The sequence below is a fragment of the Malania oleifera genome, chromosome 1, assembly GCF_029873635.1.
Source record: "Malania oleifera isolate guangnan ecotype guangnan chromosome 1, ASM2987363v1, whole genome shotgun sequence".
NCBI classification, from domain to species: Eukaryota; Viridiplantae; Streptophyta; class Magnoliopsida; order Santalales; family Ximeniaceae; genus Malania; species Malania oleifera.
The window spans coordinates 117733642-117757672 of record NC_080417.1 but is presented as its reverse complement, the minus strand read 5'-3'; the positions used below and the strand labels follow the sequence as shown (position 1 = coordinate 117757672).

At 35.6% G+C, this 24031-nt stretch overlaps 1 protein-coding gene across 7 annotated transcripts in view; it reads left to right on the top strand.

Moving 5' to 3' along the window:
* Positions 1 to 24031, top strand: part of LOC131152285 (protein TRANSPARENT TESTA 9-like) — a 77761-nt gene that overhangs the window by 44631 nt on the left and 9099 nt on the right. For 6 of the 7 annotated variants that reach the window (XM_058104127.1, XM_058104119.1, XM_058104099.1 and 3 more), the window contains 5 exons: positions 7537 to 7642; positions 7890 to 7964; positions 8053 to 8102; positions 8853 to 9009; positions 9103 to 9269. In XM_058104127.1, coding sequence (XP_057960110.1) covers positions 7537 to 7642; positions 7890 to 7964; positions 8053 to 8102; positions 8853 to 9009; positions 9103 to 9269 — 555 coding nt within the window. The remainder of the gene's footprint in view (positions 1 to 7536; positions 7643 to 7889; positions 7965 to 8052; positions 8103 to 8852; positions 9010 to 9102; positions 9270 to 24031) is intronic. The other variant, XM_058104114.1, reaches the window with a different exon arrangement.

Sequence of the window (24031 nt, the reverse complement as noted above, 5' to 3'; positions counted from 1 at the left end):
GTTGTTGCTGGGTATATATTGTAAAAGTCAACCTTGATGGTTCAGTGGCTTTTCTGAAAGCCCATATTGTTACTAAGGGGTATACTCAAGTGTATGGTTTGGATTATTGTGGCACTTTTTCTATGGTTGCCAAACTTACATCAGTACGTTTGTTCATCTCCTTGGCTACCACTTGTCACTAGCCTCCACATTAGTTAGATGTGAAGAATGCCTTCTTGTATCGTAATCTTGAGGAGGAGGTCTATATGGAGCAACCACCTAGGTTTTTTGCTCAATGGGAGTCAGGCTTAGTGTGTTAGCTCAAGAAGGCACTATATGGTTTAAAACAATCTCACAGAACATGGTTTGGTTGCTTCAATGTTGTAGTACTTGAGTTTGGCCTTCAACGATGTGCAATGGATCATTCCTTGTTTTATCGTCATATTTAATCGGGTAGGATCCTTCTTGTTGTATATGTGGATGATATTGTTATTATAGGTGATGATGATAAAGGTATTCAAAGTCTCAAATTTTTTCTACATACTAAGTTTCAAACCAAAGATTTGAGATCGTTGAAATACTTCTTGGGAATATGAGTATCTAGATCTCATATTGGAACTATTTTGTCACAGAGGAAGTATGTTCTTGATCTGTTGGATGAAATTGGATTGTTGGGATCCAAACCGGTTGATACACCCATGGATCCTAACATCAAGTTAGTGCTACATATAGGTGAATTGTTGCCTAATGCTGGACAATACCAGAGACTTGTTGGAAAGTTGAATTATCTCATAGCCACTTGGCTGGATATATCTTTTGCAACAAGTGTCGTGATTCAATTTCTAGATTCTTTGAGGACAAGTCATTGGGATGCAGTAATTCACATCTTGAGATATCTCAAAGGTGTAGCTTGGAGAGGTCTTTTATATCGTGATCAGTGTCACACTTATATTCATGGATATACAGATGCAGATTGGGTTGGGTTGCCTTTCCACCGAAGATCCACAACCGGGTATTGTATCTTGGTTGGTGGTAATTTGGTTTCTTGGAAGAGTAAGAAACAAACGGTGGTGGCTAGGTCAAGTGCTCAATCAGAATATAGAGCTATGACTCACACTACATGTGAACTTGTTTGGTTGGAGAACGTGTTGGAAGAATTGGGTTTTTCACATTCTCAACTCATGAAGTTGATATGTGATAATCAAGCTGCTGCTCATATTGCCTCCAACCCGGTTTTCATGAGCGGACGAAACACATTGAAGTTGATTGCCATTTTGTTTGGGAGAAACTTATGCAGAGTATATTACTACCGTTTATGTGAAGTCCGATATGCAACTTGCTGATTTGTTATCCAAGGCTTTGGGAGGTGCTCATGTTACATTTATTTGTGACAAGCTAGGAACATATGCTATTTATGCTCTAGCTTGAGGGGGAGTGTTAGAGGTTATTTATGTCTTTTAGTAGTATTACTAAGTTTGTTAGTATGTTAATTAGATATTTTTAGTTAGTAAGGGTTTTATTGTCATTAGAATGTATTTTATTTGTGTTATAAATAGAGGGAGAGACCTATCTTCAAGTTGGGTAATTTATTTTAATCAAAATCTCAACAATTATTATTTTTTTCTACTTGAAGAGTCAATGTCTCCCAATCTCTATCCTTGCTATAATGAATAAACTTATTCCATCACTTTGGTGATATAAAGAGTGATGAAGCCGAGAAAGCTTCTACATTGTCTCAACTAGGTTGTTGCATTAATGATGTGTTTACATTGTCTCAAATAGGTTGTTACATTAATGATGTGCAATTTTTTTTCTCCTTTGAGCTTATTTTTGTTTGAATGATAATATATCTCAAGCTAAGTTTGCCCATGTGAAGAGAGGACATCTAGTTGCCCATTTATAATTGATAACTTTCTATTGTTTATTCAAGTTAATTCGGTGTATCATACCCACCTTTGGCTATGTTATTCTAGAATGATCAAGTTATCTGATAGCATTGTTGTTAAGGAGTCCCATAGCAGATATGTTGGAGGACTTCTTGGGGTCAATAGGCTGATCCTAATAGGTAGATCTTTTGAGTCGGGGTGCAACCACATGATGAAGTGATATGTTAAGATTTGGTTAAAATGAATAAACTTACTTGAAGATAGGTCTCTCCCTCTATTTTTAATGCAAATTATATACATTCTAATGACAATAATACCTTTACTGATGACTCTCACTAATTAACATACTAGGACACTCAATAATAATAATACTAAAAGACATATATAACCTCTAACACTCCCCCTTAAGCTGGAGTATAAATGTCATATGCTCCTAGCTTGTTACAAATAAATTTAACACAAGCAACCAACCACTAGCAAGAGGTACCAAGTTCCAAGTACCATTGTCATGTAAAGCATTCATCTCTTTAACCATGGCATCCCTCCACCTTGAATGGCTAAGGCTTCCGAAACATATTTAGGAAGGTTAGGAGATGATATATTAGTGACAAAACAATAATAGGAGGGTGATAAGGAGTCATAAGAAACATAGTTGGAAATGGGGTGTTGAGTTGTGCATGTACCTTTTTGAATATCAATAGGAGGATAAACATCATGGGAAGTGTGATCATCATATGAGGAAACAAAAGGTGTGGTGGTAGAACCTAGATGGGATTCTCTTCCTTGGAGTTGCTGTCGTGAATACACCTGCAAGTTAGGATGATCAAGGTGATAAGAAGAACTCGAACTACATGGAGACTCAGATGGTTGGTTGGGCAAGGACAGTAATGTAGAATCTAGAAGATTAGGCAAAGGAAGAGACTTATTGAGCTCAGAAGCGTTCAGTGACTAGGTGTAGTAAGTTGTAGACTCAAAGAAGGTAACATCGGCAAAGACAAAAAAGTGATGCAGCATAGGACTATAACAACAATATCCCTTTTGAGTATATAAGTAGCCTAGAAAGACGCATTTTATAGCATGAGGATCCACTTTGTCCACCCTAGGAGCTAGTTGATGAACAAAGGACACCCAAATGTAGGAGGAGGAAGTGAAAATAAAGGTGAATTAGGAAAGAAAATGGAGTAGGGGATTTTTTATCACTAAGAATAGAGGATGACTTTCTATTGATCAGATAACAAGTAGTAAGTACAAAATCACTCCAAAACACTTTAGGTACATGCATTTGATAAAGTCAAGTGCGAGTGATTTCAAGAAGATGCCTATTTTTCCGCTTTGCAACCTAATATTGTTGAGGTGTGTGGGCACAAGATGATTGATGAACAATACCATACTGAGTCATATAAGTAGTGAATTGTGCATTGAAAAACTCTTTAGCATTATCACTTCGAGGTGTTCGAACTGGCAAACTAAATTGAGTTTTATTTCAGAACAAAAGACACAAAATACATGAAATAACTCATAATGATCTTTTATTAAATATAACCAAGTCATTCTTGAATAACCATCCACAAAGGTTACAAAGTACTAGAAACCTAACTTGGACATAACCCTACTAGGACTCAGACATCTGAATGAGCTAACATAAAAGGGCTTGCAGCCCTCTTATTGACCCAAGAAGCAAAAGAAAAACGATGGTGCTTTCCTAACTGACAAGACTCACAATCGAGACTAGATACATAACTCAAACTAGGAACAAAACATATTAACTTTTCCAATGAAGGATGACCCAGGCGACAATGAATTTGGAAAGGTGTGGTTGTAGTAGTGCAGGCGGTAGAAGGTGATAGCGGCTTGAAGTGATAGAGTCCACCAGCTTCACGCCCTCTGCCAATCATCTTCCTCATCATCAAACCCTGAATAACCACAAAATCAGGGAGGAATCTCACTGAACAATTCATGGATTTAGTAATTTTGCTAACAGAGACAAGATTGAAAAGAAATTTGGGAATATATAAAACCAAAGGAAGAGAAATAGAAGAAGTGGGATTTATAGTCCCAATTCCCTTGACTGCAGTAGTTGACCCATCTGCAAGAGTAACACAAGGTAAATTTGCAGGATATTGAAGAGTGAATAAAAAATTAGATATACCTGTGATATGATCAGCAATGGCGGAGTCTATGACCCGAGGATTAGGACGAGAAATACTGGATGATAGACATGATGTATGATTACCTGTTTGGGCAAGAGATGCAATGGGAAGAGAAGCTTATTGTGATGCTTGGTACTGCTGGAACTTGGAATACTCTTCTTCGAACATAGAGACTGTGTGTTGCCCCCCACTCGACCCCAAAGGTGAGGAGTAGGTGGTGGCTGCATTGGTTGCCCCCAAAGGTGTGAAGTTAGTGGTGGCTGCATTGGCAACATGTGGAGTTCTGTTGTGAAAATCCCAACACTGCTCAATAGTATGATTATTCCGTCCACAATGAGTGCACTTGCGAGGAGTAACTCTGCCTTGTCCATCTCTACCAGTTCGACTACTCAAACCACTGTGATAACTTTTGCGGTTATTTGGTAGAGAACTGAAATCACTCTATGTAGCAAAGGCTGTCTTCTTAGAGCCAGATGCATGAGAAGGAGAATGCGTGCTAAAGGAAGCACGGAGGACACGAGAATAAACATCAGCAAATGATGGTAGCTTGGAACTACAGAGTATCTGGGACTGAACTGCCTCGAACTCAGGTCTTAAGCCTGCTAGAACTCGAAGAACTGCCATCTGCTCCCTCTGATTTTGCATCTCACGGACTTCGGCAGTTATAGGATGCACGACGTTAAGCTTCTTATGAATATGCTTCGTTTATCCAAAATAATTTGCAATGTTCCTATCTCCTTGTTGCAACTGAAAGTACTCTTGGGATAAATCATACATACGTGTAATGTTACTGGCAAGGTCTTAAATTTCGATTTCGATTCAAATTTTTTGAAACTCCAAAAGTACGGAAATTTCGACAGAAATTTTGATTTCGATGTCAATTTTGATTTCAATTTGAAAAAATGACGGAAATTAGTAGTAAAGCATGAAATTCTTTGTGAAACTTTAAAAATGGTTAACAAACATAATAATATAAGTTTTTGGACTAATATATTACAAATTAAATACATCTATGTTTTGTATGAGGTGGAAAAGTTGTAAAATAGTATGTGTATCAAACATATTTGTAAGGTAATGTACATTAAACATATTCAGCTACTACAAATGAAATTAATAAATCATAATAATATTATTTATTATACAAATAATGATAATTTAGACATGAATGGTTAAATAAAATGTTACTGTAAGTTTATTTTTTCATTTAATTTCAAAAGCACTTGTAATAATCTTTTGTTTTTATAGAATAAATAAAATAAATTAAAAGAGAAATTTCACTTCACTCTTAAATCTCTCATTTGAATTCCGAAGAAATTTCATTGTATAGTTAACATTTTGACAAGTTTCGCCAAAATTTTGAGATTTCGATAAATTTCGGATGATTCGTTGAGATTTCGACAAAAATTATGCAAGATGGAAATTAATTGCCATTTCGATTTCGAGGGTGACGGAAATTGGAAATTTCGGCAGAAATTTCGACAATTTTGTGGAAATTTAAGACCATGGTTACTGTAGTATAAAAGTTTGACATAATCCCAAGTCTCCTTGCACGTATCTAGATGCATACACATCCGTGCAATCTGTGGCTCCATCGAATTCCATAAAAGGGAAACAATCAAGGTATCTTCCTGAATCCACATGCCTTTTCTTTTCTCATCAAAAGAATCAGATTGGAGCAAGTGGTCAGATTTCCCTAATGCTGCTAAATAAATCTGAACAGCTTTAGACCATTGAACATAGTTCTTTCCATCCAACTTTTGAGTTGTTATTTGCGGCAGCAATATAGGGAACACATTTTTGGGATTCCTAGATTCCATCCCAACACTCACAAATCAGAAATCACACCAAAAAATAAGAAGAACAATAAAAAATAATTGGGACAACCGCAAACTATGTGAAGCACCGACACAATGACGGACAAGGTGAACAACTCACTAATGGATATAGCGGTGCCACAGCACTCAAAAATCAGAAACCACACCAAAAACAAGAAGAACAATAAATAACTGGAACAATCACAAACCATGTGAAGCGCCGGCGCAACCACGGATGAGGTGAACAACTCACCGATGGATATAGCACTGCCGCAGCCTCACAACTGAACATACAAATGTTGCCATGGCTCCAAAAAACTCGCAAGCCTTCAAAAACACTGAACAGAAATTAATGGAATACTGCGAGTGCATGGTCGAAAAAGGTTGAATTTTTGAGCAAAAAACTGGCCTAACAACTTGATAATATAGTCTAAAGAAGGAATTAGAGCATGGAAGAAGAAAAAAGAAAAAGGAAAAAAGTGGTTGGAACTTCACTCATGCACCATTGCATGGGGTTGGCCCTGCCGGTGCGTGGAGTGCCATCTGGCTATGGGATTTTGTGTGGTGGCTCGTCCAAAGGGCCGGGGGGGGGGGGGGTTGATTATGGGTGTATGGTTGGTTTTGTGATTTTGTATGGGTTGGAGGTGGATCTGGGAAGAACAGCAGCGGGAATGGTGTTTTCTGGCGACGGCCGAGGGAAATAGGGTTTAGATAGGATCATGCTCTGATACCATGTTAAGATTTGATTAAAATGAATGACCTAAGCGGAAGATAGGTCTCTCCCTCTATTTATAACACAAATTAAATATATTCTAATGACAATAATACCCTAACTAACTCTCACTAATTAACATACTAACACACTCAATAATAATAAAAAAAGACATATTTAACCTTTAACATGATATAAAGGCCTAATCTAACAATCAATCTGACATCATGCCAAGCATTCAAAAGGGTGAGGAATCATGACAAGTAGGTGCGACGGTCTAACCTTCGGAGGACATTGCAGATTTGAGTGGGAGAGAGAGTTTTACACTGAATATGGTGGGGTCAGTATTGGAGCTTATATGGAAGGGTGGTACCTCAACCTAATAGGCTGTCTTTTGAGTCAAGATTTGTGTCCCATGATGATATCCCTCTTTGTCAACCTCGTACTTTTTTGCAAATAATCTTAAAAGCACATTCATGATCTAACTGGAGACTATCAGATATGGTTCCTTGCACTATAGCAGCTGTGATTAGATATTCCCATCACTAAAGCCTCCTTGGTAACTTTGCTATACATCTATTTTTTACTGTAAGATATAGTTTCATGTTGACTATTGGAAATCATGTAATACCTGGTAGTTCCCTAATATTGTCATCTTTTGTAGCAAAAGTTTGCCTTTTTTTTTTCCTTCTGTTTTGAATCTACTTGCTTTTACAAATCCAATGCTTGCTTAACATGGAATTAGTTGAAAAAAAAAAGTTTAGGAAACTATGCCTATCCAATTTGTGCATTTGGAAGGAGCAATGGGCTTGTTCAACATGGCAATCACATCCATGTCCTGGAATCCATTGCAGTAATCATGCTTTTGGCTTTTTGACATTTCTAAAAGGAAAAGTGAACACTGCTATTGCCCTGATTATAGAAATTTATATTGAGATGTGTTATTGTTATGTCTTGAACACTAAAGATTTATAATGCCTAATTTCCATGGGCAGACTTCATATCAGCAATCCTGTGAGAATCTTTGGAAGGAACTTGATGGGTGCTGGTTTGATTATATCCCAAATACTTTGAGAAATGAATGGGAAAGCTGTAAAGCAGGTGTGTATCATTAGATTCATGGTTGGAGGTAAAGCACTTTCTTGGGAAGGTATTTTGGGGACTGCCTTTTGGAAGAGATTTGCTTAGGGCTTGAACTACACAGTTCCATCTGGCAACTGGTAGTTTTTGCTAGCCTTTCTGTGTGCCTGGTGGACAATGATAGATTATGATATTTTTTTTTAATGACATGTGATGGAATTTCTTTTTCTCATTTCATTCATTTTGATTTTCATGTTTTCGGTTGTAGTTCTCGAGGAATCACCGCAATCTAAGGATCTTTTTTTCTTGCTAGAACTTGATTTCCATGAAGGAGTGGCAGATGGTAATTTATATTACTTTAAGTCATACCATCATTCACGCAACTTGTGCACCATTCTATTTAGTAAATAACATGTATATATGCATTACAGGTGATATGGCTTCTTCTCCTGCTTGGGAAAAAATGGTCGACGCAGTCAAGGTTTGTATGCATGGGTGCGTAAATGGTGTGACATGGCAGAAACTTTTGAAATTGGGCATCCTTAGTGCTAATGTTCCTAACATTCACATTAGTTCTAGATCATATGTTCTGTGAATTTTATTTATAGGTTAAAAAACAAATCCATATTAAGGCCTCAGGACTATTGCAGATGGGTACCCCTCTGTTATTGTTTTCTTATATAGCTCAATCTGTGCCAATAAATAAGGAATGGACATGTTGATTTTTATTGACTAGAACTAGATACTCTTCAAAGCATGCCTTTTTTTTTTTCTTCTTTTGTTGTCATTTCTTTCATATCTTATATAACATGTTTACACAGCTGCATTAAATTCATGGCTAGATACTCTCTAAATTGTGTTTACTGTTACATGGTTTAGTTGTTCCTTCATAACTGTATTCAATGTTGTTTCCTTTTCATTCTTCGTGAGTCCTGTTTTATTCTGGATTCACTTATGATGTGTGTTGCAGCTTAAAGGATGGCATAAGTATTGTCTGTTATATTTATAGACAAATTTTTTTTTTTTTTTTTTTCTGTTTCTAACTGTTTTTTTTTTTTTTTTTTTATGGTATTCAGATTTCCTATTTTTTAATTTTAAAAAAATTGAAGCCATATTTCTTTGTTTCTTTTTTTTTGCTAGAATCCATGCTATTCATTTTTTTAAATTGCTATTGTTTATAATTTCCTAAGTTTTTTGGAATGTAGAAGTTCTCATGGTAATTATGTATTAGGTTTTTGTTCTCCATCAGCAGCTGAAAGCATTTATAGTCAAAGGAAATTCTCCTGAAAATTCTTTGACAAGCTTGAGCATCAGTTCTATGGCTATTTCTGGAATAACCTCTGCTCCTGATCTTTCATTGGCAAATTTTGGGTCAGAGCTGGCTCTAGGTTGGTCATGTCACTCTGAGGTTTCAGTAGTTGGTTCATGCTACTCACCTAGTTGTGTTTATTCTGTAACCTCACTTTACAAAATTGATGCAGGCACTGAAACTCCTTGCCAAATTGCATTTTCTAAGGCCGGGGTAAAGGATGTCTATCTAATACCAGTGGCAAGTGAAATATCCGGCAAGTTGCTTCTTGTGGAAAAACATCCCTTTCACACTCGGCGAGGTGTTGTGATTGCTGTTGCTCCATTGGCTGTACTGAATGTAAGTTTTTTTTTAGGTTAATAACATAAAATTGCATTATATAAAATGAAACAAAAGTACAACATGTGAAGGACGAGATATCCTCTGGGAATCAACTAAAACAGCTGTAACAATGCTGCCCTTCAATACTTTTGAAAAATCAGGCACAGAAATCCCAAAAGAATGTGCTTGGAAAGAAGAGAGAAAAATTACTCTGTCCTATTTGAGCCTTGAAATTATCGCATTCCACTTGAGTCTTGAAATTATTGCATTCCACTTGAGTCATAGTGTCCAATGAATAGCATAAAACGAATGTCCATAAGCCCTCCCTTCTATGCTTCTCCCAAAGCTTTAGAATCTCACCAAGAAATCACCCTTCATTTTGGGAGAGCACCCATGCTTCATCAAAACAATAAAAAAAAAAAAAAAAAAAGCATTCCAAAGTTGGCTTGCCACCCAACAATATAGAAAGGGGAGCACATTTGGACTGATGGTCTTATCGATCTTCTTCCTCGTAACAAGTCATTTGTATTAATCCTGGTGAGATGAGATGAAAGCTTGGACTTGAAAAGTAATCTTAGCCTTCCATATGATATGGTACAAACGAAAATAGCTAAGGGATTGCAGGTTTCAATAAATGAAAGAGGAAAGATTAGAATAAAAAAAACCCAAAGAATCCTGTTTCCAAACCCACACATCACTCTTCACTTGGAAAACAAGAGAGTCCAAAAATTTAAGCAAAGTAGTGGGCTCATCAACCTCTATTTTGTTGAGACTCTTAAAGGAGTGGTATCCAAAAAAGAGAGCTCTCTTCCAAAGAAGAAAAAAATTAATTGGTGCATTATGAATAGAAGATAATAAAAAAAGATGAGGCACCATCATCTCCAATAAAACTTTTCCATGCAACTATCCTTCCAAAACCCAATCCTATCACCGTTTTCTGAACTGAAGGAAAGAAAAACATAGGAAGCAAACTTCTGGGGACCTTGCCCGAGAAACTTCTAAATGGGACCTCCATAACTAGTTCCTAACTAAAGAGATGTTTTTAGATACCACATTACCAAATGCCAAGCTCCTTTTAGGCTTGGGTCTCCTAACCATATGTTGACTAACAAGATGATTCATTTTATTCTCCTCTGTATCAGACCAAAGGAAATCATTCATAAGCCTCTTGAAAACCCCTGCTACACTCATGGGTACTCTAAAAAAGGATAAAAATATATGGGAATGTTAAAAAGGCAAGCATTAATGAGCTCAATACAACCCCTTAATGATAAGTGTGCCCTCTTCGACCCCTCCAATTTCCTACCCATTCTCTTGATCACTGGGTCCTAAAAGCAATAGACTTAAGGTTACCCCCTAAAGGAAGATCTAGATAGGACAAGAGCCAAGCCAGAGAAGCACAATTGGTTAAAGCCTTGAATCCTTCTATATCACTATGATCCATACTAGTGCGAGCCACCCCACTTTTGGACATGTTGATATTCAACCTTGAATTTTCCCCAAAAACTCTCGAAAAAGCAAGGAAATGCGATTAAAGGTTTAATTTTAAGTAGGGAGGAGCTGTAGGTGCCCCACCTTTAGTTTGTTAATGATACTATATTTTTTCTTGAAGATAATGTTGAGAAATAACAAGCAAATCGGTCTCCTAGTGGTCAAAGTTTTGTTATGACCATGGTTTTAAATCGCGGTAGCGGGTAGCGTAATGTAACGGTAATGGGTGTAATGGGAAGCTGGAGTAGCGGATGTTACATAACGGGAAGTGGGTCTAACAGCCGTGAATTTTTTTGAAGCATGCACAACCTTGTGCATATTAGCGTACTTGCATGTTTTAAGCTTTTAGTCCTCCGTAGAAAGAGTTTTAGTGTGTTTTGGATCCTTTAGTTCGTGTAACTATGTTATTTGGTAAGGGCAACAAGTTTACATTTGTTTTTGCTGGGGTTATACCACATTGGTTGTAGAAGGGGCTTGGTGGTCAGTTATTAAGTGTGAGGGAAAGCCTCACCCCATGAGTTAGCTTTTGGGGTTGAGAAGGCCCAAGACCACCAAACACTGGTATCAGAGCCCATGGTTCAACATTCTCCCCGGGATACCGGGCATGTAGCCGATTTGGAGTCCGATGCGTGAGGGGTTTGGAGCCCTATGTGTGAGGGAGAGATTGTTGGGGTTATCCCACATCAGTTGTGGAAGGATTTGGTGATCAATTATTAAGTGTGAAGGAAAGCCTCACCCCATGAGCTAGCTTTTGGGGTTGAGAAGGTCCAAGACCACCCAATAGTTTTAAACCACCATTGATAGAAAAATTACTTGCGTGTGCGTATTTATACTTCTCATTGTTCTTATCTTTGATAAATTCTTATGTGTGCTAAATTAATTAATAAAACAAAATACATTATACCCTACATTAATCTATTAGACACATAAGACATACAAGTAATACAAATATAAAGTAATTAGAAAAGAAAGAAGGTTGAAGTGGAAAAATATAGAACATAAATATCACATTACTAATATTATCAAAATAAAATATTTTCCTAACAAGTTAGTGTTTTCAAATTGTTAATTAATGCATCTATTGTTAGTATTTAAAGAAATAGTAAATTTTGTATCATTGTCATCCTCATTATAATCTTTTTCCCATCTTGCCACTAGGTATATTGAGAATGATATATGAAAGAGACGGAAAAGTGAGAAAAAAAAGTAAAAAATAAAATAGTTTTTTGGTGTAACAGTCTTGCAGTGGTTAAGTAACGGTCGCGGTCCATGATGGCCGCTACGGCTGTGATTTTCCTTCCCACCAATTTCGCGATGTGTAACAGTATCGGTAAACCAAATAACCATTACATAACGGCGTTATGTCACGGTCACGGCCTTTATTTAAAACCATGGTTATGATCAAGGTTTAAAATTTTGATTTCAACTAAAATTATGAGACTTCAAATTGATGTTGTCAATTTCAATTTCAGTTTTAAATAATGAGGAAATTAGTAGTAAAACGTGAAATTTTCTTTTTTATGAAAATTCAGGAACATTTAATAAACATAATAATGCAAGATTTAGAACTACAATATTATAAATAAAAATACATCAATGATAGGTATGTATTCTTGAAAGGTTCCATATCTATAATACAATAATCATATTAAGCACATTCAATTAATAAATATGATATTCATAAATTAGTTAAATATGAGCTATTATACAAGTACGAATAATGTAAACATAAAAGGTTGAACAAAATTTTTTAGCTAATATCTTAGTTTCGCATAAAATTTTAAAATTATGGAAGTTAGCACTCACATCCTTCTTGTAATAATCCTTAGTTTCAATAGAAAAAGATAATTAACAAGATAAATTTCAACTTTTGGGTTTTGAAAATTTTCTTAGTCAATTTTTTTTTTTCAAAAATTTGTGATGAAATATTCTGATTCAATAAATTTTGGAATGATTTGTGGAAACTTCATCAGAAACTTGTAAGAAGGAAATTGGCTGCAATTTCAATTTTGAGGGTGGTGGAAAGCATAAATTTTAATAGAAACTTTGACAATTTGTGGAAATTTGAGACCATGGTTATACACCACATATGCGTCATTCATGTATTTTATTTATAATATTTTATTTTTTAATCTTGCACTATTATGTTTACTAATGGATTTTGAAGTTTCAATTATAAATTCAATGTATTTCTATCAAATGTTGATTTTTAAAAAAAAAAAAAAATTTGAAATCAATATAAAAGGTTTCAGCCAAATTTTATGGCATTTGAATTGAAATTTGTGCACTTTTAAAGCCTTGAAATTCTAGTTGGAAGTTGAAACTGGTATTTAAGACCTTGTCTATGAGATTGACCATTTTATTTTTTTTGGATAGAAAAAGAAAAAAATTATTGAGAGAAGAGAAAGTACAAAAAGGTGCACAAACAATTCTCTCTAGAATATAAAAGAACAAAGAAAGAAGAATATGATGATAGCATTGGCCTCCAGTCATGTTGTAAGTTTGGAAAAAAAAACAATCCTTTAAAACCACCAGTTGCAACAGTCCACAATGAGGCCAAGTATAGAATCCTATCCCAAAGCATAGATGAAGACTTCTTCTATCATGTGAATGTACATGCATCTGCTCCAACCATGTCCCCTATAAGACAGCAAAAAGTTCACACCTCCAACATGCTACACCGTCTTCTACTCCTCCCAAAACAAGAAAAAGAGGTAGCCAATAGATCCTCTATAGACATTGGACACACCCAAATATCTCCAAATATTCCAAAAAAAGTATTCCACACCCTCAATGAAATGGAACAATAAAGGAACAAATGAGAGACATATCGAAACATAAAGATCAAACATATGGAGATAAAGTCTTTTAGGCATCTGACTTTTGCAGCAAATTGTTAGTGTTAATTCTACTAAGAACAACTAATTAAATAAAAGCCTTCTTGGAGGGAACTTTGGCCTCAAAGACCCATAACTGATGGTGTGTTCCTCAAAGAAGGATGAATATCCTCCAACAAAAAAAAAAGATGTGAGTTCCAAACCACTTTATCATTAAGAGACCTTCGAAAATGAAAATCCCAATAGATAGAGATTAAGTTAACTTTTAGACAAATTTTGGTTGCACCATTGAATGAGAATCTTTAAAAATTTATTGTCCTTTGTTGACTTTGGCTTTTCTTGGTTGATGATTTTTAAAAATACATTTTTATTTTTGTTGTAAATTTGGAATAAATTGAAGAGTCAATGAAGAAAATATAGCACTTACTTCTAAAGGTGGAGAAGAGAAGAAGAGGGGAAGAGAAGAAGAAGAGAAAGCCTTGCGATTGTTTCCTAGAGCATACCTACTCCAGGTTTGCCCTCTTATATATATTAATAATAAAAAAAAGAATTAGGGAAAATTACCCTCACTCATGCAACCTAAATATAAAATAACGTATTCTCTTCTAACATTGTCTCTCAAGCTGGAGTTGTGTAAATATCATTAACTCTAACTTGTTACAACCATTAGAGAAGGCTGACTCGAATAAAAGCTTTGTGAAAACATAGCCTAATTGACCCAAAGAGTCCACAAAGAGTCCTTGGAATCTTTTTAACTTAGTCACAAAATAACAATCGAATTCAATGTGCTTTGTCTTGGTGGCTTGATTAGCACAAAAGATATCTATTAGGTCAGTTCAAGGATCCCATATCTGCAATAATAGATTTCAACCACATAAGCTCACTCATAGTGAATACTACATTTGTTTCTTGCTATGCTAAGTAACAAGATTAACTCCGACAAATGTACAATATCCAGTAATAGACCTTCAAAGTTCATATATAACAAAATCGTGCAGACAACATCCTAGCATGGTTGTTGGGATTTTTCATAAATTGACTCGCCACCCCTATAACAAAGGATATGTTAGGCCTAGTGGTAGTCAAGTAGATTAACTTTATACAAAGTGCCTATATCAACGTTTTATGTCCAAAGTCTGGTTCAACACCTTAGAAAACTTCACCTTGGGATCTACAGGAGTACCAACTGGTTTAGCTCCTAGTATACCAATCTCACTAAGCAAGTCCAAGGTATATTTTCGATAAGATAGATTCAACCCTTTGTATAGTCTTAATACCAAGAAAGTAACATAAGTACTCAATTTTATCATTTGGAAATTTTCTTGAAGCCACTGCTTGATGTTTTTGCAATTTTGCTCTCATCACTGACATTGATGATGATATCATCAACATAAACTACTAGAAGCACCACACTTGCCCCCTTTTTGAGGATAGAGATTAAATGATTAAATTAGTACTAGATAAAACTAAATGCGGAGCATAGTTTTGAATTGTGGTAGCTGGTAGAGTAACGTATTTTGAATTGTGGTAGCTGGTAGAGTAACGTAATGGTAACGAGAAGTGGGAGTAGTGGATGTTACATAATGGGAGAAGCACGCACAACCTTATGCATACTAGTGTACTTGCATGTTTTAAGCTTTTAGCCCTTCTTAGAAAAAGTTTTAGTGTATTTTGGATCCTTTAGTTTGTGTAACTAAGTTATTTGGTAAGGGCAACAAGTTTACATTTGTTTTAAACCACCATTGATAGAAAAATTACATGTGTGTGCGTATTTATACTTCTCATTGTTCTTATCTGTGATAAATTCTTATGTGTGCTAAATTAATTAATAAAACAGAATACATTATACACTCCATTAATCTATCAGACACATAAGACATATGAATAATACAAATATAAAATAGGTAGAAAAGAAAGAAGGTTGAAGTTGAAAAATATAGAACATAAATGTCACATTACTAATATTATCAAAATAAAATATTTTCCTGACAAGCTAGTATTTTCAAATTGTTAATTAATGCATCTATTGTGAGTTTTTAAAGAAATAGTAAATTTTGTATCATTGTCATCCTCATTATGATCTTTCCCCCCCTTTGCCACTAGGTATATTGAGAATGATATATGAAAAGAGGGAAAAAGTGAGAAGAAAAAGCAAAAAATAAAATAATTTTTTGGTGTAACAGTCTTGTAGCGGTTATGTAACAGCCGTATTGGCCTTTATGTAATGGTTGCGGTCCGTAACGGCCGCTACGGCCGTGATTTTTCTTCTCACCAATTTCGCAGTGTACGATATTGGTAACACAAAAAATCGTTACGTAACGGCATTACGTAATGGTCGCGGCCTTTATTTAAAACCATGGTGCAGTGACCATCATTCTAAATTTGTCACTTTAAGCTTGAGGAGACTACCCAAGACCATAAATGGCTTTATGTAATCTACATACCTTACTATCCTCCCCTTGAGTAACATACCTAGGATGTTGCTCCATCTATACCTCATTTGCAAATATCTATACAAATAGGCATCTTCACATCTTACTATTATTAGGGCTAATTAAAATTGTTAATGCTTGATATGGATTGTTGGTTCACAACCTAATAGCTTAAGCTTTTAGGTGAAGTGGTAATCTAACATGATATTAGAGCCATGGTTGCTACGAGATCCTGGGTTCTAGTCTTGTTGGTTGTTGCCCACATTACTGTATGGTTGTTAAAAATTATTTTATTTCCTGTAATGAGAGTCATTTATCATTTTTTTAACTCTTTATGTGCAATTAGCTGCACGTGTGGGGAAGTGTTAAGGCTTGATATATAGGTAAAGTGGAAATCCAAAAAAAAAAAAAACTAGGGTTAGTTTATTAGTAGAAGAGAAGGTCCCAAATGTTTGGATGTATCCATGGTGACCATTTGAGCCTTAAGCTGTTTGATAGAGCCATTATGAGGATATTTGATGGTGTAGACCGAACAACACCTAACCAACCCCTTACCAGGGGCAAGATGCCCCAAGTTCCATGTCTGTTATTTGTTAATAGTTGCTAGAAGAATGGCACTAGAAATTGTCTTCCCTCGAGTGGTCTTGGCATCCATTCATACATCCATTGTGTGCTTCCACCCAAGGTTAGCAAGCACTTAACATGTGATAAAAGAATAGAGACAGAGAAAATAGACAAGGCAAACGAATACATAGGACTAGGAAGGTGCATAACTGTAATGAGCAATAGAATAAACAACTAAGGACTGCTGTATATATGTTCAAGTACCTTTCTGGTGAGCAATGGGCACATTGGGATGGATTTCCAGAACTAGAAGTCGAAAAAGTGATGAGTAGAAGAGGCAGCTACATGATGGTAGTGATATCTTTGCCCACTTCTGTTGTTTATAAACTGCAAGTTATTTCTATGGATCAGTAATTGATGGATTCAAAGGAGGAGAAAGATAATAGATTTCTCAATAGGGATAAGGACAGGAATGGAAGGATCAACACATGAGGGGGTGATCATAAATCGTGGATGGAAAACAAAAAGATTCATCCAAGGAGGACACGATACTAGAGAAATAAGGTTTCCCTGAAAAAGGTAACACCAACACACGTAGTTTTGGCAATTGTAGGGACCATAACATCTATATCCTTTCTAAGATCTAAAGTAAGCGACAAAGGCACATTTAACAACACATGAAGAGAACTTGTCTTGATTAGTACGTGAAACATGAACAAAACATTATTGCATCGAAAAATTTGAATACCAATGCCAAACTGATTGGTAGAATTTAGTAAATACATTAAAAAATTCAGACATGTCTTTAATAAATAGATTTAGGCCATATGCGAAAAATCATCCACAACCACAAAAATATTGATGATGAGTCAAATTCTTGACTCTACATGGATATTTGAATATGTAAGAAAAAACAATGATTTACTATAAGATTCAACACTGGACAGAAAAGATGTCTTAATATGCTTACTTGACATGCAGAACACTCGAAATCAGAAATAGACTTGAACATGGGAAGAACTTGTTCCTTTTGAAAGGATGGATGATCCAAATGAGCTTGCCTCTGATCTAAAGAAAGACCATGAGTAGTAATTAAGGAAGTCCTATGATAAGAACTGGATCTACGGATCTATGGATCTACCACAACCATTGAAATACAGAAGGCTATTCTTCACAAGCTCTCCACCAATTGTTTTCCAAGAAGGTTATAGAATAGGTATAGGAGTTAGTAATTGACTAGTTGATAAAAGGTTTCGGATAAATTTATAGAGGAAAGAGGAATAGAAGGAAATGAAAAAATATTGCCACAACCAGAAACCGTTGTAACAAAACCATTTCCAGCAGTAACCTTAAGAGTCTAAACTTGAGGGTGACTACCTGTTATATGGGAGGAGGTTCTAGAACCAGTTTCTTTGGGTTAGGAGGATGAAGATCCATCTAAGGGGGTCACAATAGCACTAGATGTAGAAGACTTATTTTCAAGTTATTGAACCATGCAGACAAGAGTGTTATACTCCTCCAATGGTAGATGATGGAGTTGTCAGGTGCACTTGAAGTGTCAACATTAGAATCACCCTCAGCAAGAGACTTGTAGGCACAAGTCGATTTCCCATGGAGATTCCAGTAGCAATCAACACTATGATTGTCTTTACCACAATGTTCAAATTCCAAAATTTCTTGATAACCTCTTCATCTTGATACACTACCTTTGCCATGAATGCCATCCAATACTCGTCCTTGTCGTCCAACACTTCCCTTAAAATGGTTAAAGACAGTGCTAACCATGGCTGAAATATCACAGGAAAAAGCTTGAGAGGATGACTACTAAACTGTCGGATTCTAGCATATGCTCCATTCATGGATGGCAAGAATCTGATCATAGATGGGTTGAAACTTAGGACTCTACCCAGACAGAAACTTGGTAGCCAATAACTCTTCTTGTTCTTGTTATCCAAAAACTTTGCCCATTGCATCTTAATGATCTCAACATTGGAACTAACTGGTTGATAGATAGTGAGTTCCTCTCACATACCCTTTATGGTGCTATATTTGAAAAACTTCTCATTTAGGTCAATAACTTGATTTGATTTTTATCTTGTGAGAAACAAATGCGGCTCTTTTAGCTAAATGGCTATGGCGCTTCCCTCTGGAAGAATCGTCCCTTTGGCATAGCATAATAAGAAGTAAGTTTGGGTTGTAAGAGAGTGGGTGGGATACCAATGTAAGTTTAAGATGCTCTTTGGGTAGTCCATGGAGGTCAATTTCTCAGATTTATCCTCATTCCATCTTTGACACTAAACTGAGGTGAGGAGGGGCTTTCGGATCCGTTTTTGGAAAGACCCTTGGCTGGGTAATGCATCCGTATCCAATTCATTCCCTCATTTTTTCAATTAAACTCCGAGCAAAATACAGTTATATCTTTCTTTGTTGGGGATTTGAGTAGCCCATCAGTTTCCTGAAATCTCCACTTTAGAAGACCTCTTAATGATAGGGAGATGGTAGAGCTGTCTTCTTTGTTATCTTTATTGAATGAGAGTAATCTTTCGTGGGGAAGGGATATTCATTCCTGGTCTTTGGATCAGTCAGGAGTGTTTTCTTTTAAATCTTTTTTGAATTCTTGACTCATTCCAGCTCTTCTTTCCCACTATATCATTTCATCTAGGTATTGCATCCTTATCTAATTCATTCTCTCATCTTTTTTGGATTAAGCTCCGGGAAAAATAGAGTTATATTGTTCTTTGTTGGGGATTTGATTTGTTTATTGATTTCCTGGAATATCCATTTTAGGAGACCTCTTAATGATAGGGAGATGTTAGAGCTGTCATCTTTGTTGTCTTTATTGAATGGGAGTAATCTTTCATTGGGGAGGGATGTTCATTCTTGGTCTTTGGATCAGTCGGACTGTTTTCTTGTAAATCTTTTTTTGAATTCTTGACTCATTCCAATTATTTTTCCCATTCTATCGTTTCATCTAAAAGGCTAAGGCTCCTCCAAAAATTAAGGCTCTCACGTAACCAGTTGTGCTCAATAAAATTAATACTAATAACTTGCTACAAAGAAGGAGACCTTTGAAGGCTTTCTCTTCCGATGCATGTCTACTCTGTTTCAAAAATTCAGAGACAGCTTCTCCTCTTCTTTTGCACTGTGAATTTTCTTTGAGGATTTGGAATATGATTTTTGGTATTTCTGGAGAGAGCTGGGTCTGTCTTCTTTGGTTAGTGAATTGTTAGCTATTTCTTTCGAAGGCTTTGGTAGGAGAAAGGACAAGGCAGTCCTATGGACGTGTGGAAATTTCGCAGTTTTATGGGGGGGTTATAGTTGGAGCATTCAATGGGAAGAAATTAAATGAGGTGCTGGTTTGGGGAAAAATTCAGTAGTTGGCCTCACTGTGGTGCACTGGTTTGGGTTTTCTTAAAGGAATTAGTTTCCATGAGTTACATAGATATTGGAGGAACATTTTGGAATGCTGATTTATTTTTTTGGTATTTTTTAGCTGTTTTACTGGATAATTCCAGGCCTTTTTTGGGAGATGTCTCATTCTCCCTTGTGTAAATTCTCTTCCTATGAAAAAAATTTTCTTTTGCTATATAAATAAAAAAAAAATTTATCTTGTGCTATTAAAAGAAAAAAAATTTATCTTGTGAGAACTTTCAAAAATATCCCGTATGGCCTCTGCTGTTCTATGAAACATCTGGAGAATGCCACCAATTTGATGGCTCTGATATGTAAGTGAATAGTGTCAGCCAAAGCTCTCTCTGCAGAGGTAATGAGAACCACCTCAATACACTACAATCATCATATAGGAATGAACAACACACAACAACAAAGCAGAATCAGGTAGCACATACTAGCACAGAACAACACTCTAGATCTTCGAAGGTCCAGAACTTCAACAGGAAGCTTTGACCATAGAATTAAATTTTACAGTATCCTAGGAGGAATTACTGACATAACAATATCTGACTCATCCTGTCAAAGTTGGATTTGACCACACAGAACAGAACAGGACACACTTGCTGCTCAGAACAGGGCAGACCACAATGAAGCACTGTAGACACTTAGATAGCAGTGCAGGCACTTAATCAATCTGGCAGTGTCTAGATGGATAGGCAGGCATGAAAACGGCAATAGTGGCATCATAACCTTATCATCACTCTACCAGCAGTCAGAGGAAACAACCGAACAGCAACAAAAGTCTGCCAGCTGCAGTAGGGATAAGAAACCCTAAATAAATCACAAATCAGAAAGAATCTCTAATTTAAGAGTCAATGAGGGTGAGAAAATGAGAGGAAGAAAAGGGCTGTAACAATGTCCAATTAATCAAGTTTAGGTAGTATTTGGTTCGTGACTAGAATCAAAATTGAAATCGAAAATGGAATGCACTGGAATCGGTAATAGAATTAAAAATTTCCCTCGTGTTTGATTCGACAGAGAAGTGGAATTGGAATTAAATTATGCCGTTTGGTATATGCGAACTCGAGAGCTCTAATTTGTCTAATAGACCACTATATATTATAAATGCTTATGTAATTTAATATAAAATAATAATATCTTAAGTCAATAATTATTCTGTAATAATTTATATTTAATATTAATATCATTATCATTATTTGATTTATTGTACTTTGCATATTACATATTTGTATATACTTTTGTTATCATTCTATTTTTCTATGAATGTATCAATATTACATTTTATCTTTCATTTAATAATTATTATAATTTATTATTATGTATTTTATCAAATATATAAATAATAATAATATAAGATACTATATTCTTATAATACAACTGATTATTTAATTTAAAATAATGATATAACAAAAGATAACCATACCATAATATTATCATTATATTTGATTGTACAATAGTATTATATATTATTTTTATATAATAATATATATTATTAAAATTTTTATATATTTGTAATTATTATATTAATAAATTAAAGATAAAATGTAATATTGATACATTTATAGAAAAATAGAATGATAACAAAAGTATATATAAATATGTAATATGCAAAGTACAATAAATCTAATAATGATAATAATATTAATATGAAATAATAATAGTATAAATCAATAATCTACCAAAATTACATCTTAAATATAATAATAATAATAAGAATAATAACAACATCAACAACAATGAAGATGATGTTTATTTATAGTAATGATATAATTATTATTAAATTATATTATATTTGAAAAAATAAATTTAATGGTATTATCGTAATATTATTTTACTAAGTGTAATATATGTTGTAAATACATGTAATATTATATAATTTTAAATAATAAAGTATAAGCAGTATATTATATTATGTATATACATATATAAATATACTTATGAAAATACTTGTGTATGCATGATGTCATGGGCTAAGTATTTCACACCTTGTGAAGGGCCATGCAGGACTAGCTAAAATATTTTTGCTTAACTAGTTGGCCAAAGATTATTGCGGTTTATCTACAAAACACATTCATAGCAGTTGAATGAAATGTATTCAGAAGCATTAAGCAATCAATGAGAGTAAATGGAAAGCTAGCGGTAAACATGGAAATAACGTAATTCATTGAGCAATACCTCCATAAGCAACATGTGTAGGGGGGGGGGGGGGAGCCAAGTAGGCTAAATATGTTTACAGTGACTAGTGAGTTTTACAGGACTGATGAACACTCACCCTCTCCTATAGAGTTTTATATGCTACTTAGCTCTAATACTAGGAAGTATCAAACTGTCCAAGGGGTCATACTCCCATTTTTACACTAGGAAAACTATACCCCCAAAGCAATAAAACCAATACTAGTATTTACATGATAGTAAACTCATCCTATGCACATGATACAAGTGGTCGCAGGCAAGCATAATGACAAAAGCAAGCTTTGCTTGTGACGCTCCCCCACTTATGCGGTCGATGTCCTTGTAGACTTTGACGCTAGGTACTCAACTTTGTCCATGAACAATTGCATTTCTTCCATTAAAATCCAACTAATTTCTTTGTCTCCAAGACCTTTCTACTTCACTAAGAAGTGCTTATTCCTTGATGATGTGAACTCTCTGTCTACAAGGATGACTTCAACCTCGTTTTTGTTAGTTTGCGCTGTCGTCATTGGTGCTTTGATTAACTGACTTCTGCTTGGATATTTAGTGTTGGTGTTGAATGGCTTGAGGCAGCCGATGTGAAACACATGATGTACTTTCATCCAAGTCAGAGGATTAACATTGTAATAGGCCTTCTCGATTTTAGCCAAGATGGGGACTAGTCCTTCATATTTGCGAAGTAGTCTTCAATCTCAACCTTGTAATGACATGATCGGTTCAAGATTGAGTTTAACAAGCACCAAGTCACCTATGTTGAAGTGCAGTGGTCTTCTCCCCTGATCTGTTCATTTCTTCCTCTGCTTGGAAGCTTTCCCCAAGTAGGTTCGGGCAACCTCCGCATTGTGTCTCCATTCTTTGGTAAAGATGTATGCTCTGAGATACGTGAGTTAGCAGTGAGCTACTGGCCTATAATAAGCTCAAAAGGACTATTGTTGGTTGAGCTCTTTTGGACTTTTGAGCCACATCAAGTAGTTGCATCCAACTCTTCTAATTGGCATTGATGAAATGACACAAGCACTCTACTAGTAGCCTATTGAATCTCCCTTTGTAGGCGGTAACTCGAAGATAGGTCAAGTTGTGAATAGAGGATTTGGAAAATTTCTATCCAAAAGTTGCTAATGAATCTTAACTCTCAATCACTAATTACATCTTTAGGAACACCCCAATATTTCATAATATGTTTTAAAAATAATTTTTTCGTCTCTTTTGACAAATGGTATTTTGGCGTGGGTATGAAGGTACCATGCGTCGAAAACCTGTCTATAATCACAAGTATAGACCTTGCATCTCCCACTTTGGGCAGGCTAGTGATGAAGTACGGTGAGTACTCTCGCACGGTCTAGTTGGTACTGGTAGGAGTTTTAGTAGTCCTGTAATCTTCTTCCACTCCACCTTGTCTTGTTGGCAATGAGACAAGTTCGGGTACAATTGACCTTATCATCATGCATGTGTTGCCAATAATACCTTTGCTTTAGCGATGCCAAAGTGCGATGCCATCCTGGATGTCCTGCCCACATTGTGTTATGACACTTAGTAATGTCTTCCTTAGATCTTCAACTCAAGGCACCAAAAACTAGCTACCATGCGTCATCAACAATTTGTTTTCTATCCAAAACTGGCGTGCTTTGCCCGCTTCTGTCAACTTTATAAGGTTCTAGGCATCTGGATCTTTGGCAAGGTTTTCCTTGATGCACTCTCACATCATCATGGTAACCGTACTTATCTTCAAGTGTGTTAGCATTTGCAAGGCCGCCAGCTCGGCCTTCTTGGTCAATGCGTCTGCAACTTGGTTCATCCGCTTTGCTTTGTGCTTAAACAAGAAATCAAACTCCGCCAGGAATTCTTGCCA